Source organism: Prionailurus bengalensis, chromosome F2, assembly GCF_016509475.1.
Source record: "Prionailurus bengalensis isolate Pbe53 chromosome F2, Fcat_Pben_1.1_paternal_pri, whole genome shotgun sequence".
NCBI classification, from domain to species: domain Eukaryota; kingdom Metazoa; phylum Chordata; class Mammalia; order Carnivora; family Felidae; genus Prionailurus; species Prionailurus bengalensis.
In genome coordinates, this window is record NC_057353.1 from 12030978 (window position 1) to 12048565 (window position 17588).

Consider the following 17588-nt stretch of genomic DNA (forward strand, 5'->3'; position numbering starts at 1 on the left):
AAATGCATATTAGACTTTACATAAATATAAACGATACGACACTTAATGTCACAAGCCTTTTCCGTATCCTTAATCATTTTTGACAGATTTTATAATGGCTGTAATTTCTAAGAGTAGTAGCACCTTGATTTTGAAATAGGTATATATTCATGCACCTCATTTCTTTTCCATGTCATCACCAGGAAGAGAAATAAGAGGCAGTCAGGGCTATCTGGGGCAGGGAGAGAACGATGGTACAAAAGAATATTGAAATAACAAACAAACGAATGTCAAAGGTACCATAAAATATTAACTTTATACCCGTGAGTCTTAAGAGGGAGGGTGAGAGTGTTCCCGTTGAGATTAGAGAAAACACCTGTGCTGCAAGCAGGCCATGGTGAGCCTGGAGAGGAGGGGGTCGCTCAGTGCGAGGAACCGGGGAGATAGTAGAGAGTGAAAACTTCACGGGAGCCAAAGGGGCATCACAGCAGAGCTCCTGGAAGAAGGCAGAGGGCGGCTGGGAGGGCGCGAACTGATCTGGGGCTGGCTGACGGCCTGTGTGTTCAGAACGCGGGTGATGATGGTTCTTTTCTCTCCAATTGCTCTAGAAGGACCAAGTTCGGTTTACCTTTGCTGTTTTAAATTCGAATTCTCTTAACTTGATGAAAACCTTTTCTTTCTCAATTAATGATAAAAGGCTCAAAATGTAAATTCATAATTAAGGCCACCCTGTAGTGCTAATTGTTTTGTATTGAAGTGTACTCCATTCACTTATGAAAACAGCTTGTTACCAGGTCCTTTTTTTTTTTTTTTTTCGTGGGAGATAAATAAGAGAGCTGGAGGCTCAGGACTGCAGACAAATTTTAGGCACCGTTACTGATTTTTTTTTCTTATTCGCAAACATGAGTAATTATATTGAATGTTGATCAGTAGCCTCTTTAAGTAAACAGTTTATTTCGTTAATTATTTAGTTGATTTTTGGAATAACAAAAGATTATTTTCTACATGTTTCAAGTATATCATTTTATTCTTTTAGCTCTTATCTTCATTGTCAATGGGCATCTGTAGAAGATCTGGAGAAAGATAAGAGAATTCAGCAAAAGATCAAACGATTTAAGGCAAAGCAGGGCCAGAACAAATTCCTTTCAGAGGTATGAAATACCCAGTTAATTTTCTTAAGTAGCAACCTTTTTAAAGTGTTCTGAATTTTGAATTTTAGTTTAGTAAATTACTAAGAAAAACTAGTTTGCCTCATTTGTGCTGTTACTTGCATATTGGTAGCTGGTTATTGCTAAAAAAAATTTGTAAACAGGAAATTTCTCATTCTTCCTGTTGCTTAGTCTAGAAGATACTGGTCCTTGTGATATTATGTGGAAATATGATGGTATCATTAAAATCTTGTAATGAAAATACAGTTAGCAGACAGTGAAAAAAGTAAGCGGATAAAAGTTCTGTTAAGGTTTTAGTGAGTTAAAGACTCTACAGTAAGTATAAAGTACATTTTTTAGAATGTAAGTTACTTCTGTAAGGGAAAGTATGTGGCAGATTTCTTTTGTTCAAGTCAATGCCTGATTACAGAGTTTACAAGTGATGTGCTATGGTATAGAAGTTGGTGTAATGTCTTCTGCCTGTCTCCCCTTACCCTAGGTTATCGATGATGAAAGGGTAACCATACCTAGCGCAGGGAAGAAAATCTGCATTTTTTTTTTTTTTAAAGGTAGTGCCAAGTCCCCTCCAAAAAGCTCAGTTACATTAAAAGAAATGCTTTTGCAGACTGCTTACTGGCGTCTCTGGACTTTTGCTCACCAATTTGGTTTCACTTAACAGTAACCTTCACATTGAAAGATTAAACTTGCTGATTGATTAATTTTCCTCTCCTTAAAGAACTTAACAGCATGTAAACTACAAAGAAGTGTGACATTTGATGCAAAATAATACCTGTTTAACAACCTTCACAACCTTCAGAACCCACCCCCCCTCGCCTTTTGGACCATTGGGGGTAGGGATAGAAGAATATTCAGTACTTTTGGGTCATAAAATCCTCATAATCTCAGGTCACAAGTCTGTGTTCTCCTGGAATCTGATTTCCATGCTCCCGACAGGCAGCCCGTAAAGTTTGTGTTGGATGGGCCTTTGGGTGGTGGTGGTTTTATTGGGCACGTGTCTGCATCACCACCTTTGCTGATCTGAGTATGCAGCTTCCTCGAAGCACAGTAATTAACACTGAGGGGAATGGAGTTACTCAGATGTGACTCAGTCTTCACCTCTTGGAGAATACTTAAGCGATTTTGGGGGGGGGGGTGCGGGGAAGGGCAGTTTCTAAGAAAATACCACAAAATTCTATTTTTTTGTGCCCTTCTTCATGCAACTGAAGTCAAATGTTGGTGACATTAGGCAAGTTGAAATCATTAGCTTCCTTTTAGAAAGAGACGCCATATGTTCTGCTGACCTTTTCTATGGATCAGTGTAGGGAGAAGGAAAACATGCGGTGGTAGCTTCCCCCCATCCTTCAGTCTTGGTTCTGTTTATCAAATGTATTTGAAATACATTTGCTGGTGTCAGAGGCACTTCGGGGATCTGTGCCTGGCTCTAGCTGTGTAGCCTTATCTATTTGGATCTGTCTGTGTGAATAACCTGTACCACAGTCGAAATATATTACCTTGCTCGGTAACTCAGCAACTAGAAATCTTAAGTTTTGTCCTGAGTGGAAATAGCACTAATTCCAGCCTGAAAAGGTGGTCTGAGGGCCAGCACAAAAGGATAGCGATTCCCTTTCTCTCTTTCTCTTTTACACGCACATGCACACGCACATGCACACACGGGCGCCCTTTCCCGCAGACAGTTCCGGTTTCAGGTGTTCCACGGCTCTGCTGCTTTGGCATTTTTAATTACGACTGCTTTTGCATTCTTTGTTTCACCTTAGGCTTCCTCATAAGCCGCCGCCACTAAAATCTTTATTCAAACTGGAAACTGCGTCCCACGCATGATGGCGCGGATGAGTTGCTGGCAAGGTGGAAGTGTTTAGGAGTAAGGTTAAGGATTTTAACTCATCAGTGAACGCTTCTGTTTAAGGACAAGGTGTCTTAAAAGGAGCTTTTAGCATCAGAACCTAGTTTATGGGGAGTTTTAGTGTTGATGTTAGTGTGAATAAGGCGTACGTATTGCATACCTGAATCTAGAAGCTTCGAACAGAGCCAGTGCATTCATACGTTAACATTTTAAATACACTGAACATTTCAGTGGATTTTTTGCCTTACTAATCAACTCTGTGTAAGGGCCCGAGGCATCTGAAACACACTTTTGTATTTCTGATTTTTTTTTTTTTTTTTTTTTTTTTTTTCATAATTCAGAGTTCAAAGGCCCCGGACCAGACATTGTAAATGGGCACAGCAGCCCAGGGAATGTTTGTCATCCTCGAGCTGACTGTGACCAAACAGCTTATCTTTCCGACCTGCAGTTTAGGGCATATGAGCAGTGTCTAAGTGACTTCTAATATGTCTCTGCAGAAGGCTTTTAATGCAGTTTTGTTACCGATAAGTTGATCTCTAGGAACACATAATAATGTATCTTTTGTTTTCTAACTTATCTGTCTATGGCTTCTCTAAAGTATGATTTAGTCTGTAATTTCCCTTTGAGCCACATTCTATTCTTTTCTATGAGATAACTTTGCAAGCAAGTAGTACTACTTTACTTTTGTGAAGATTGTTAATACGTTGGCTAAATAACTCAATTATTTAAGCCTCATTTCTTTATCCTTAATATTTTTAGCCAGATGCTCTATATTCAGTACAAATAAATCATTAGAACACTTAGATTAATGACAAAACTGTATTCAAAGGAGGTACTAATGTTGATTGGCGAAGGCGACCAAACATCCCATACTGTTCACACTAAAATATGAAATTCACTGGTTTCAGTGTTTTTAGCTTTTGAATAGCATTCTGTAAACGAGGCTATAAGGCATCAGACAACTCCGGTAGTTACGAGACTCCGAGAGCACTTACTGTGCATAGCCTGGCTTCTTTATTGCAAGCTGTAGTTTCAAGAATGCTAAATGCATTGCATGCCATAAGCCTTTTGGATTGCTCATTAGTGAATTGTAATTTCACACTTCATTTAAAATATTCTTAAACATTCTCTCACAGTAAAAAGGTTTCACACAGTAATTAAAAGACCCAGTTAACAAAGTCTGAGAAGTCTGATTTCCTCATGGGGAATGATTTTGCTAAATTGTAGCATTTCAATTAATATAATAGAATTTGCCAAATATAAATTTTATTTTACTGTGACCCAAAATATTATTGCCTGGTGAAAAGTGAAATAGTGTTTACTGTCAGGAATTAAATAAACATTTTAACTTTTTAATTTTCTTTCCTTTGGCGCAGATTGAAGATGAGCTTTTTAATCCAGATTATGTGGAGGTTGACCGGATAATGGACTTTGCACGAAGCACAGATGAACGGGGAGAGGTGACAGAGATCACTTGTATTAGGGGGCAGTGACTCAGACAGCTTATGTGTGTTTGTGGAGAATGATTATGGGATCCTAGATCTGGTCCTGGTCAGAGCCTTGGATCATGACACAGTTGGTCTAAATTTAACTGAAACTTATTGACTATTAGTTCTATGACTTAATAATGGCGCTAAGTGTGTTCTTTGTTTAGTGTGAGAGCTTTTTAAAAGAAATCAATTTTCAATATGAAACAAACACATTGGCATTTTGCAGAATTTCAGAATATGATCAATAAAGAAGAATTTAGTACACTTTGGTCTAAACCTGTCATGAAGCACAAATTTCCTATACATAATTAAGAGTGCTCTTAGCAGAATGGAATTTAGTGTTATTTAACATTGTACGCCCTTACTGTGCGTTGATGAACCTCATTTAATGTAGTGCACAGAGAATAATGTAAAGTAACCCTCTTTATGAGATCTTGGCATTCTCATGTTGCTTTGCAAAACTCTGTGAGGTTGTAAAGGACAGTTGATTAGGGCAATAAGAGTGGAGACAAGTCTAGTGCCTTCCCAAGCATGCTGTCTTGGTGACGATATGCCCACCCACCATGAGCTCTGTCATTCCTGGCTTCTTTGTGTAAATTAAGCTTTATATAAAATGTTTAGATCTTGGGATGCCTGGGCGACTCAGTCGGTTAAGCATCCAACCCTTGGTTTCGGCTCAGGCCATGATCTCACAGTTTGTGGGTTCAAGCTCTGCATTGGGCTCTGTGCTGACAGTGCGGAACCTGCTTGGGATTCTCTCTCTCTCTCTCTCTCTCTCTCTCTCTCTCTCTCAAATAAACATAAAAAAAAAATAAAGTGTTTAGATCTTGCTTATCTAGTGAGAGTGTGCAGTGAACTCCCAGATTTTTCCAAACTCTGTATCATGAAGTCCATGATGTTTCAAAGACAGTATCTGTAAGGGGATGTTTGCTTTTCTAGTTTTACTTTGCTTTACTCATGAGAAAATTATTGCATATTTACATAGCACAGTGAGTGTTTTTAACATCACAACCAGGTCAGTGTACCTTAGCCTTGAAGTGAAGGTCCACAAACCCAAGTATTTTCTAGAGGAAAGACAAAGGAAATTTTGTTGATCTGCATTACCCAAAATATTTTGTTCTCCAGCCTACTAGACCTCACTTTATTTTAAAGTGATCAGGTACCAACAATACCTCTCTCTTTAGGAAAAAGGCAGAGATACTAATAAATTCAAGCTTGTCTCTCATTCTTTAAGAAACTAGCCAATTATGTAAACATGTAAATACTGACTATGATGATTTACTGTAGAAGTCTGAATCAGACACCCGATAAATGATTTGCACAGATAAGAGTAAGGCTTAAAGTCAGCTGTGTTATGTACTAGCTATTTCTTTATATATCTTGACTTTTGAACATGCCAGTGCATTAGATAAAATTTAACTTACTCTGATAATACCCAGTAATACTTTTTCCAGTTTAGACTTGACACTGTTAACTAGGAACCACGGTGCAATGGGTGTAGTTTTAAAACTACCACCAACTCATTCTTTCTGTCGCTGGGGTAGCATCCATCATTAAATAATGTAGAACACGTGTTTTTCGTGTGAGTGTGTGTGTGTGTGTGTGTGTGTGTGTGTGCGCGCGCACGTGCGCATTGATCAAATGAATCCATTTCTGATTTATTTAAACTTTGCCCAGCCTGTGACTCACTACCTGGTGAAGTGGTGTTCCCTGCCTTATGAAGACAGCACGTGGGAACTAAGGCAGGACATAGATCAAGCAAAGATCGAAGAGTTTGAGAAACTAATGTCCAGGGAGCCAGAAACAGAGCGTGTGGTAAGAATTGGCTAATGGTGAAGGGTTTAATTTGGAAATAGCATAGCAGTGTGGTCTTGGAGAAACCACTAATGGGATCTACTATATTTGAAACAGGAGCGACCTCCTGCTGATGACTGGAAGAAATCGGAGAGTTCCAGGGAGTATAAAAACAATAACAAACTCAGGGAATACCAGTTGGAGGGAGTAAACTGGCTACTTTTCAATTGGTACAACATGTATGTAAACCATGTTTTTCTTCACTTTTAAGAAGGCCTAAGAACTGTTTTCCTTTGTAGTCACTGAAAATATTAATCAGGGGCGCCTGGGTGGATGTCGGTTGAGCGTCTGACTCTTGGTTTGGGCTCAGGTCATGATCTCACGGTTTCGTGAGTTCGAGCCCCGCATCAGCCTCTGCACTGACAGTGTGGAACCTGCTTGGGATTCTCTGTCTCCCTCTCTGTCTCTCTCTGCCCCTCCCCCACTCGCACTGTCTCTGTCTCTAAATAAATAAATAAACTTAAAAATTAAAAAAATAATATTAATATTAATCAAATAATAGTGTAACACTTTAATCTCTAATAAGAATTATGAAAAACAGCAAGGATTGGAAGTATGCTTAATATTTATCCAACAAACATTAACACCGACATTGATAGAAGTATGTAGAAATAATGATGTCTTAGAGGATTTTGTTTGAAAATGTGTTCTGTTGAATCTGAGAGAACATCCGAGGTAGGCATTTGTGAATATAATAGCATATGTTTTGTAAAAAGACAGCAGTATCTAATATCCATACTTACTAAACTTTTCTCATTTTGTTTCCTTCCCAAAGGCGAAACTGCATTTTAGCAGATGAAATGGGTTTGGGAAAGACTATCCAGTCCATTACATTTCTCTATGAGATATATTTGAAAGGAATCCATGGCCCTTTTTTAGTAATTGCCCCATTGTCCACAATCCCCAACTGGGAAAGGGAATTCCGTACCTGGACAGAGTTGAACGTGGTTGTGTATCATGGGAGTCAAGCTAGTCGTCGGACCATTCAGTTGTATGAAATGTACTTCAAAGATCCCCAGGTAAAACGTCACAAGTGGATTCTTGATGCTTCTTGTGTGTGTTTTAAGGTTTTGGATGTTAAAATGGTCTCAGACATTTTGGGGAAAGGCCTAGATTTTACAAAATGGAGAAATTTGCTTTAGATTTCTTATCCAGTTTATTGTGTTATACTTTCTCATCTTGTAAATATAGCTACTTTTTATACCTTTGGTCATCCTGATTATTAGATAAGAGTGAATGAAATATTTTTACTTTGGGTGAACTACGGAAAATCATTTAATGTTTTGATGCACTAACTGGTTTTATTTTGCAAGCCTAAGAAAAAGCTAAACAAAAAATGGTGTTATTCAATGTAAGTAGAAAGAATATTTTGTGAAACTATTACTGGAAGTAAAAATGATTAGGCATGCAATGTTGAGTGGCACATCCGAGCATATAATGTTGAGTGAAATACACCCAAAGGGAGGAACTTCTCCTTTGGCTCTAGGTAGCACTTGGTATGATTTCTTACTTGTTCTCTGTTACCTGTATACAGTTATCGTATGATATTGACGTCAAAGCATTATAAATGACAAGGAAGAATAGTGGGTGCTAAAGTAGTTTTAAGCTACAGGTGGTAAATGGTAGTCCTATAGCTGGAGATAGGACAGAGTTTTGTTTTATATGTTTGCTTTATGCGTAAAATCTGACCTATAATTAAATACTTCAAGGAGAAAAATATTGAAATCTATTTTGGTACTTATCTTTAGATTTGAGAATTTGTTGTAAGTTCTATCCTAAGTGAATGGTTTTTCATTTTAGCCCTTCAAAAGTAAAACATAGGAGCACCTGGGTGGCTCAGTCGGTTAAGCATCTGACTCTCGATTTCAGCTCAGGTCATGATCTCACGGTCGTGAGGTTGAGCCCCTGTACTGGGTGTGGAGCCTTCTTAAGATTTTCTCTCTCTCTCTCTCTCTCTCTCTCTCTCTCTCTCTCTCTCTCTCTCTCCCTCCTTCCCTCCCTCCCTCTCCCTCTCCCTCCCTCCCTCTCTCCCCCCCTCCCCCCCCTCCCCCTGCCCTCTCTCCCTCTGCCTCTCCCCCACTTACTCCTCCCTCTCAAGAAAAAAAGTAAAAAATAAGTTACCCAAGCAAAATAAAAGTAAAAAGTTTTCAAAAGTAAAAAAGGTTTTAAAAAGTTGCCTTAGTACATCATCCTTTTGCCTTCTTACCTTTCTGGAGTCTGTAGGCTGTAACTAGAATGAACATACTTAGTGGCGCTTTACTACATGTGATCTGGAGAGAAATTGAATCAGAAATTTTACTAATGATTTGCAGACTTCCTTTAAAAAGAAAGGTTTTTAGGGGCGCATGGGTGGCTCAGTTGGCTGAGCATCCGACTTCGGCTCAGGTCATGATCTCACGGTCCTTGAGTTCGAGTCCTACATCGGGCTCACTGCTGTCAGTGCAGAGCCTGCTTTGGACCCTCTGTTCTCCTCTGTCTCTGCCCCTCCCCCGCTTGTTTGTGCATTCTCTCTCTCTCTCTCTCTCTCTCTCTCTCTCTCTCTGAAAACAAAACAAAACAAAAAAACATTAAAAAAAATAAATTTAAAAAAAGGGTTTTAAAGCCCCCCTGCAAAATACCTTGAAAACAAAATGCATGTGTTACCCAAAATAAAGATGTCCCCAAAAGAGAAATACATATGTTTCATGCTTTTTATTAATCAAAGTTAATGTGATCTCTAATGCTAAATAGTAATTTAGAACTGTTCTTATAGGGTCGAGTGATAAAGGGGTCCTATAAGTTTCATGCCATCATCACTACATTTGAGATGATTTTGACGGATTGTCCTGAGCTGCGGAATATTCCATGGCGCTGTGTCGTCATTGATGAAGCCCACAGGCTGAAGAATAGGAACTGCAAGCTTCTGGAGGGGCTCAAGATGATGGACTTGGTCAGTGATCATAGTGATGATTCCATTGAACCTGAACAGAATCGTTACTGACTCGGTGTTCCCACTGCTTTGAATTTGACTGCTACCTGTGTAGGGTTTGCAAAGCCTGTCAAATATGGTGGTATATCCTCCTGAGCTTTTAGTTACTCAAAAGTTGCTGCTGTCCTTGATTCTTACATGACTGGCCGGTATCTTTGTGCAGTTGTGTTACAGCAGGCTGTAGTCGGGATAGTTTCACTGAGCTGAATTTCAACTATTTACTTTTCCCTTTTGCTTATAAATACTGCCATTTCACATGCTGTTGGGCCAGGCTTTGGTCCAGGAATGGTAATGAAGTTATATTCCAGGGCTCATGGTTTTGGCACATTGGATCCAGTAGCGCTTGTAAATGGAAGTTCTTAGTAAGATGGGTTAATACCTGGGATTGGTCAAGTTCGCACAGACCCTTGGAAGTTTGGGGCGTTATGGGACCTTGAATTTGATCTGGAGTTTTAGACCATGCTTGCCCCTTCCTCTCCCCACTTCCGAAGAGGTGGTCAGGTTTTTCTGATAGGTTTTTTTCAGTAGGAGCGTTATGGGACAACGTGTTGTAGAGGTGGTAGGATTTAACTGAGTTTCCGTTCCATACTTCTGTGTGTATGGTTTCCTAGCAGAAATTATTACGTGACTTCAGCCATCCTCAGACTTCTTTGCTATCTGTAGTTTGCAAGGTGGGTTTTGATCGCTTGTTTTCATTTTTAATGTACGTTTTAGAAGCAATGTCACTGTCATTCAGTATGTCTTGAATGTTTTTGCGAAGTTTTTAAAAAGTGCAAAAAATTTAAAAAATCTCTTTGATGTTGCCTTCTGCAGATTAATTTGATCTCTTGTTAATTGAGAGTTTGAGAGGGGAAGGAACATTCTATGTGTTTGCGGCTATAAATTTTTTTTCCTAAAGACTCGTACTACCGAAAAGAACACTTAAAAGCTTTCTGTTGCAGCTGGTTCTTTGAAGCGATTCTCTTATTCATTAGCCAGCTCTTCTTTTAATCAAAAACAAACAAAGTCTAGTTGTGTTTAAAGGAAAAAGTCTGCCTGAATTATGCTAGTAAGGATGGGATTTCCCATCCTAAGGCTTTTTCAAATCAGTTTATATTTGATGGCCAATCCACAAAAGAAATTAGAATACTTTAGAAACAGCGCATGGTCTTGAAGACATAGGTAAGCAAGTGGAAAAGAGAAACTCTGCTACTGTGTTCGTTCTCTCAGGCGATACGTTAGCCTTACATTGAAATCAACCTGTATCGGCAGGGAAATGCGAATGTTCCCGAAATACTGACCTGTATCTTCTGAGTAGGGACCCATCTTCACAGTGGTTCACGTAGAAGACACAGTACCCTTTTCCGAAGGCTTAAATCGTCACCTGAGTTTATCTAAGTTGTTTCCTATTACTAGTTTGTGTGCTTCCAGGCAGTTGATGCTTAACTGCAAAGCAGTCCTCCAATGATACGTACAGATTCAACTCTCTCAGCAAACAACCTAATTGTCATTGGGAGACTTGAAAGGATTTTCCATTGTTTACAGCAACACTTCATTAATGGATTAGAATCTGTTATACAGATAACTTTTCAGTTACAAATTGCAGTGTTTCCTAACCGTTTTCACGTAATGGCACATACAGAAAGTGGTAATGTTCTCTGCGTGTCATTGTAGTATGTCACAGTGGGGTAAGCTGAGAACACTGCCCACTGCCATAGGTGACCAGCCCTGGGATACTGACTCACAACCCTGCTGGCTGCCCCAAGGACTTGCATACCTGTAACTCATTCATGGCTCTGATTGCAAATGAACCACTGGCAATCTCTGATAAGCAAATGAACCAAATAGTTGTTTTTCTGATGGCCAAGAATCTTTATCTCAGAAGAGACGTTTTCCAGATGGAACAGAGCAGCACTGTTCAGAATTGGAGTGTAATTGTATTTGTCCCGTTCTGGACAGCTCATTGCTTGGCCTTGAAATCCTTACTTACAGTAAATATCGTGAGAACTTCTACACTGGCTGCTTTTCATTCTTCTTTCCTAGAATAAGTCACAGTGAAAATAAGGACCAGTAAGTATATCCAGCTACGGAGCAGGTCAGAGGCCGGCGCTGTTTCCTGCCCTAGACTCAGTTAGGAGGAAGGGGCACTTGATGACGATCGTGTTCCAAGTGCCTGCTCAGAAGGAGGAGACCAGCGAGTGTCTTCAGCTCTCCCATCCCCAGGGAAATGCTTCCGGAGAGGATTTGTAGAGGGGCGTCTATGGTCCACCCATCCTCCATAGAAGCCCCGGGGAGCACGGCATCCCCTTGTGCATCATTGACAAGGAGGGGATTCTCTGGAGGTGGCCGTGGTCCTTCGTTGATTCCATCATCTCCTCTTTCATTGTCGGGAGGCCTTACGCAAATTAAAGAGTTTGCTGCAATGAAATGAAATGTGTATCACTCCGTCAGAGCTAAAAGGGAGGGCCGGTAACGTTTTCAAGCCAAAAGCGTATCCCCTGGCGTAGTTGAGCTTGGAGGTGATAAGCTTGATAGCCCCAGTCTCTTACATGATGTTTTATGATACTGTGTGTATTCATCAGGTGTTATTTCACAGTCACTTTCAAATGAAAACCTGGTTTTGTTCCACTACTCATATATAACCTTATAAAAACGTCATGTGTGTAATCATTTGGTGTAACTGGCTTTAAACAGCCCTGGAGGGAAAACAGCATGAAAAAGGAGCCCCTTTCCTTTTTTTCAAATATTACTTTGAAATTAATAACTTAAAAGGCTTTTTCTGAAGCGTTTGGTTAGAGGTTAAGGATTGAGCTCGGTCATAAGGGATACGAGAAAACTGGGAGACAGTCTTCAGTATCGATACAGCTCTTCCAGTGCAGTAGCTCCTTCCCAAATCTGTGACAGTGTAAAAAATTCTTGAGTAATTCAGAACTTGAGTATGTCAGGGACTGTGGCCCATGTTACCCACCAGGATGGTTTTACGGTAGAAACCCTTGAGGTGATTTGCAGACTCCTTACTCTATGAATTTAGTGAGTCCGAAGATGATGGTGGTCTGTGTATCTTCCTGAGAGACCTCTTTATCCAAAAGGAAGAAGAGGAGGAATGAAAGCAAACTGCACTGCTTCACCTCACTTTCAAAGAGCTTCACTGGCAGATGAGGCGTGGTACATATTACGAAAATTATCGTGTCCCTAGTTGTATCATTTATCTAGTGTTTCCCGAGCATATACTCTCTGCTTGCAGCCAACTCTTGTCAGATTTCATGTTAAGTTGGAACAATTGCTTTTGAATCTACGAGAAGCTAAGGTCACTTTCTGAACTAGTTTTATTCACTGTACTGTGCGTGAAATGGCCAAACAAAATATTGACCAATGAGGCCCTCAAGATTAATGAACTCACTACCGTTAAAACCGGTCACTGCGAAACAGCTCCTCTGTGTTGGGTATAAAACACAAAGACAAGAGAACAGATGCATGAGGAAAGCTGGAGAAAGAGCTCGTAAACAGGAAGAGTTATCTTAAAGAAATACCTAACTTGGTTCAAAGAAACAAAGTTAGAAATAGCATCTGTTAAAAAAAAAAAAAAGTGATTGTGGTATTTAAAACCAAGCTGACCTCTTTGCTAGTTTGAAATTTTTGCAGAACAAAATGGTTTTTCATATGCTGTTGCCTGTAGAAGAACTTCTTTTGTCTCTAAAGTGAGTCATGCAGGAAGCAGATGGGGAGATGAGAATGCTGTTGATGTAGAGAACAGAAAGAAGCATGTGAGCTCTCTCTGAGTCCAGGGATTTTAGGAAAAGAACTTGGGGAGGGGAAAAAGCATTGCGACTCAGGCCACTTGCACCGCCATGGCACTAAAATGCCGACCTGGTAACCCCTGGGAGAAATGAAAGGGCAAGACATGTTTATGGGGTCTGCAGCGTTCCAGAGGGCCCCCGCCAACGTGTCTGAAGCAGGGTCCAAGTGTTCCTCGTATCTCCGCCTTCGCGCCCACCGCCTCCACGTCACGTGTGGTGGATGCCGAGCTGCACGAATGAGAAGTAGGCAAATGGATGTCTGCAAAAAGAGGCTTTGGGTTTAAGACGCCGCTTCTGTCGCGATTCAGTCCGTTGCTTTCCTTGTGTTCCCGCAGGAGCACAAAGTGCTGCTGACGGGGACCCCCCTACAGAACACGGTGGAGGAACTCTTCAGCCTGCTTCATTTCTTGGAACCGAGTCGTTTCCCTTCAGAAACCACCTTCATGCAAGAATTTGGCGATCTGAAAACAGAAGAACAGGTACTTACCACGTCTACTTTGTGCTTTAGTCACGTCGTTGAAGACGAACCCAAGAAGTGGCAAAGCATTCCTACTTAGCTATGTAAAAATGTAAATTGTGTCGGTTTTTTTCTCGCCCCCTGGTCAGGGGAGCCTTCCGCCTCCTTTCCTTGGACATTCCGAGTCTTCGTTGTCGACGTGTTCTTGTTTGTGTGTCTGCCCTGGTGACGGGCTGTCGAGAATTGTTCAGCGAGGTTACTTATTACCTACTCATGTAATTTTCAGAGACCGCGGTGCTATTCAGGATGGTGATTTCACTATGTACACTTGTGAGCTCAGTGTCAGAAGCCATGGCAATTTGTAGTTATTCGCCCCCTGGAGTTCCGGGATTCTAGTCATACTTGTTCACTTACTTTTCTGACTCTCTGTATTTTCATTTAAACTACCCCACAGGATTTCTGTGAGAAATAAATGAGGTATTGTGTTTGAAAAGCAGCTGGTTATTTTATACATCCTAAGAGCTGTGTGGGTATTCATTATTGTACTGTAATTGAAACAGATAGAGATACGCTGGAAATCTTGGTCTTTATGGCCCCTGCCCCCTACAACTTACTGTTTAAAGCCTCTTAGTTCAGTTCAGGGTAAAGTCTGCTTTATGTTGGTTTTGCTTTTCTTAAAATAAAAACTATCCTGTGAGCTGTATGTCCTATTGCCAGTCAGCAGAAACGAGAACCAGAGAGAGATGTTCTGCCCGCTTATTGGTGGACGGAGTAGGTACCTCCTGGCTTGCTCATTCTGTTAGCTCTTTCCAGAAAGGAAGGGAACTAAAGCACAGCACTCCCATGACATCGTGTCTTCCCTCTTCCTCATCATCCCTATGGCTTGAGACAAACAGAAGGGAAGGCTCAGGGAATACACTGAGTTCTTTTCTGCTGTGTGCTTGTCAGGCCTTCTGGCTGCTCGGGCTCCTGGCCGAAACAGGCCATTTAACGCCGACTCATTCAACCTTCGTGCGCTTCTGTGACGCAAGCTGAGAGATTAGGGCCTTCATCCCCTTACTGGGCTTTGACAAATGAAAATGAACGGTAAACGAATAAGATAGTCCTGATTTTCCATGTTAGAATGTGTTTTAACGTGCAAGCAAATCACGATACCAGTATTTACTTCAGGTCCTTTTTTAGGTGCAAAAACTCCAGGCTATTCTAAAGCCAATGATGTTGAGACGTCTCAAGGAGGATGTAGAAAAGAACTTGGCCCCCAAAGAAGAAACCATTATTGAAGTTGAGCTCACGAACATTCAGAAGAAATATTACCGAGCCATCCTTGAGAAGAATTTCACATTTCTCTCCAAAGGTGGTGGTCAAGCTAACGTACCTAACCTTTTAAACACTATGATGGAGCTACGGAAGTGCTGCAATCACCCATACCTTATTAACGGTAAGCCTGTGCGCCGGGAAGCGCGTTTTAAATGACTGTCCAACCTCCAGGAGTCCTTTTCTCCCTCCAGAGGACTTCGTGGGTTGTAGTCATGACTGGATCCTGTCATCTCAACGCGGGTTTCACCACCTTCCCGTCCTTGAGGCCTCCTTCTGTGGTGGCTGAAGGCGGAGGACCGTTGCCCTCCCTGATCCTTGTGGCAGGACCTCAGCTCTCCTGTCTCCTCCTTCCCTGCCTCTGTCTCACCCCTTGGAAGGAGATGTTAGTGTTCTTGGCTGAAGAGCATCAAACGTGCTAACAGCTAAAGAGAGATTAGCCTCAATTGAGACTTTCTGGCTGTGCGTGGGCAGGGGGAGTGCGCGTGCGTGCACACAAACGCACGCGTGTTCCGTGTGTGTGTTTGCATCAGACGAGTTGAGGAGGAGCTGGCGGAGAAGGCGGCTGGCAGCTGTCTGGAGACTTTGATAGGAAGAAGTTTCAGTCTAGACGCTTTTAGGACTTGTTCCCTAAGAATGAGGGGTCATTTTATTTTATTTTATTTTTTTCAATATATGAAATTTATTGTCAAGTTGGTTTCCATACAACACCCAGTGCTCATCCCAAAAGGTGCCCTCCTCAATACCCATCACCCACCCTCCCCTCCCTCCCACCCCCCATCAACCATGAGGGGTCATTTTAAGACTTTGAGAACAGTTTGTTTCTGTTACTGATGAATACTTTATAGCCTTCCTGTTTTCTTAGCTACGTTGAGAGTGTCTTATAACTGATTTGAGCAAAAACCTGTCTTGTAGCCTTCCACAAATAGTCAACGGGTCCATATTGCACGCCTGTGATGTGTGGGGCACTCTGGAGGGTATGGGAGCCTTCAGGTTTGTTTGAGCCTTCATCTCAGGGATGGAGATTACAGAGCGACGAGAAAGCGGTGGCACTGAGACAAGTCTGGGGGGGTGGGAAGGAGTTTGCCAGTCAGGGTTAGAAAAAGGAAGGGCATTTAGACTGGTGTAATGACATCTGAGAAAAGACAAAGAGGCAGGAAAACAAAGGGGAACTTGCCCAAAGTATAAAGTCCACGTGAGTAGCAGTGGGACAGTGACCCTTAGACACATCCTGGGACCCCCACAGTGGAGAGGCTTAAATGCGAGGTCATGGAATGTTGGCTTTACCGTAGACAGTGGAGAACCGTGGCTAGTGTTTGAGCTGAGGAGTGATTCAGGATGCTTGACCTGGCAACACCACATAAAACAGATGGGAGGGAGCAGAGAAAGACCTACAGGCAGAAAGACCTGCCAGGAGGCTCTTGCTGCCATACCTGGCCGGAGTTCATACGGGTGAAAGAAAAGTGATGACCCGTTCAACTGGGGTGTTGGTGCGCAATTATAACTGGCCAGCAACGCAATCAGGTTCCTCTTCCAGGGGAACAAAGCTTGGTTTTATCTTTACCACAATCCATGGAGTTCAAGGGCAGCTAATTTAAAGAGTTTCCAATCTTTCCCCCCTTTCATGGCTTACACACCTGTCAGCCACCTCAGGTCCCCAAGTTTTTGTTATTCAGTGACAGAGTGGTCCACGCCTGGAAGACAGTCTCGGGCTATCACCTGAGGTCCTTGCTGTGGTGTGACATCGATGAACTTCCCTTCCAAGCTTTGCGCTTTTAGCTTTGTCCGCGAAAGAGAGCATTCTGTGTGACAACTCTGTGTTTAATGCTGCCAACCTACTAGTGCTGTGTGTTTAAGAGCCTGTAAGGCCATTATGGTGAGTGTCAACCAGCCTGTTCCTGGGTTGGGGAGATGGTGTTGAGGCTTAGGGTGATTGATGGTATGAGTAAAGCACGCGTGCGTGTGACACACACACACTTTTGCATTTAATAGCTGCTAGAAAGCAAATGAAGGCTAGTAGCCTCCAAGGGGGGAAAGGAAGGCACTCACAAAAGAGCTTAAATGCTGCCAGCAGAATGCGTGCGAAAGGGTTGATGTCATCGATCGTTGTCAGATACCCACGCGCAGTTCCATCAAGTCTATCTTGTCTGCTTACTTGCTGATTATACGCACTGAACATTTCGAGGGAGGGGGTCCCCCCCCCCAAAAAAAAAACAAAAAACAAAACACAGCTGCTGGGTCTCTGCCTTGGCTGATTGCTCTTCAGGATCATCTTATATAACAACTCATTGTTCACCAGGAGTCTCTTAGGATTTTGGAGGCTTATGTCTGCGGCAGTTGTTCTAATTGGTCACACCTTGGGGTCAGCTTTTTCTGTCCCTACAAGTTATGAAGTATCTGTTAAGCAGGTGTGTGTATACGCGTTTATGTCGAGAAACTGTAAAGGAAATGTATGCGCACACCCCACGGGCACGTTCGATGTTACAACTGCCCAGATAACTTCCGTGGACTGGACGTTGGGTTTCGCCAGGGTTGCCCCGGGGCTGATACCGCCCATCTTTTTATCCACAATCCGGAGTAGAAAGTATACTGATGTGATGCTGACTCTACACGTGTTCACTGAGCGGGTTCAAGGAAGTTTTCAGTGGTGGAGGTTAAATTGCCATTTGTATTGGTTGTCAAGCTAAAGTTCGATCCCGGAAAGCGCAACACTTCTGTAATTGTGGAAGCTGGAAGCAAAG

The 17588-nt window shown here is 41.9% G+C and overlaps 1 protein-coding gene across 1 annotated transcript in view; it reads left to right on the plus strand.

The window, feature by feature from the left end:
• The window catches only part of CHD7 (chromodomain helicase DNA binding protein 7), a 190341-nt gene that overhangs the window by 138514 nt on the left and 34239 nt on the right, over positions 1–17588 (plus strand). Inside the window, 8 exon segments of the mRNA XM_043601135.1 lie at positions 1016–1130; positions 4365–4448; positions 6156–6293; positions 6390–6511; positions 7108–7351; positions 9085–9261; positions 13412–13555; positions 14716–14971. Coding sequence (XP_043457070.1) covers positions 1016–1130; positions 4365–4448; positions 6156–6293; positions 6390–6511; positions 7108–7351; positions 9085–9261; positions 13412–13555; positions 14716–14971 — 1280 coding nt within the window.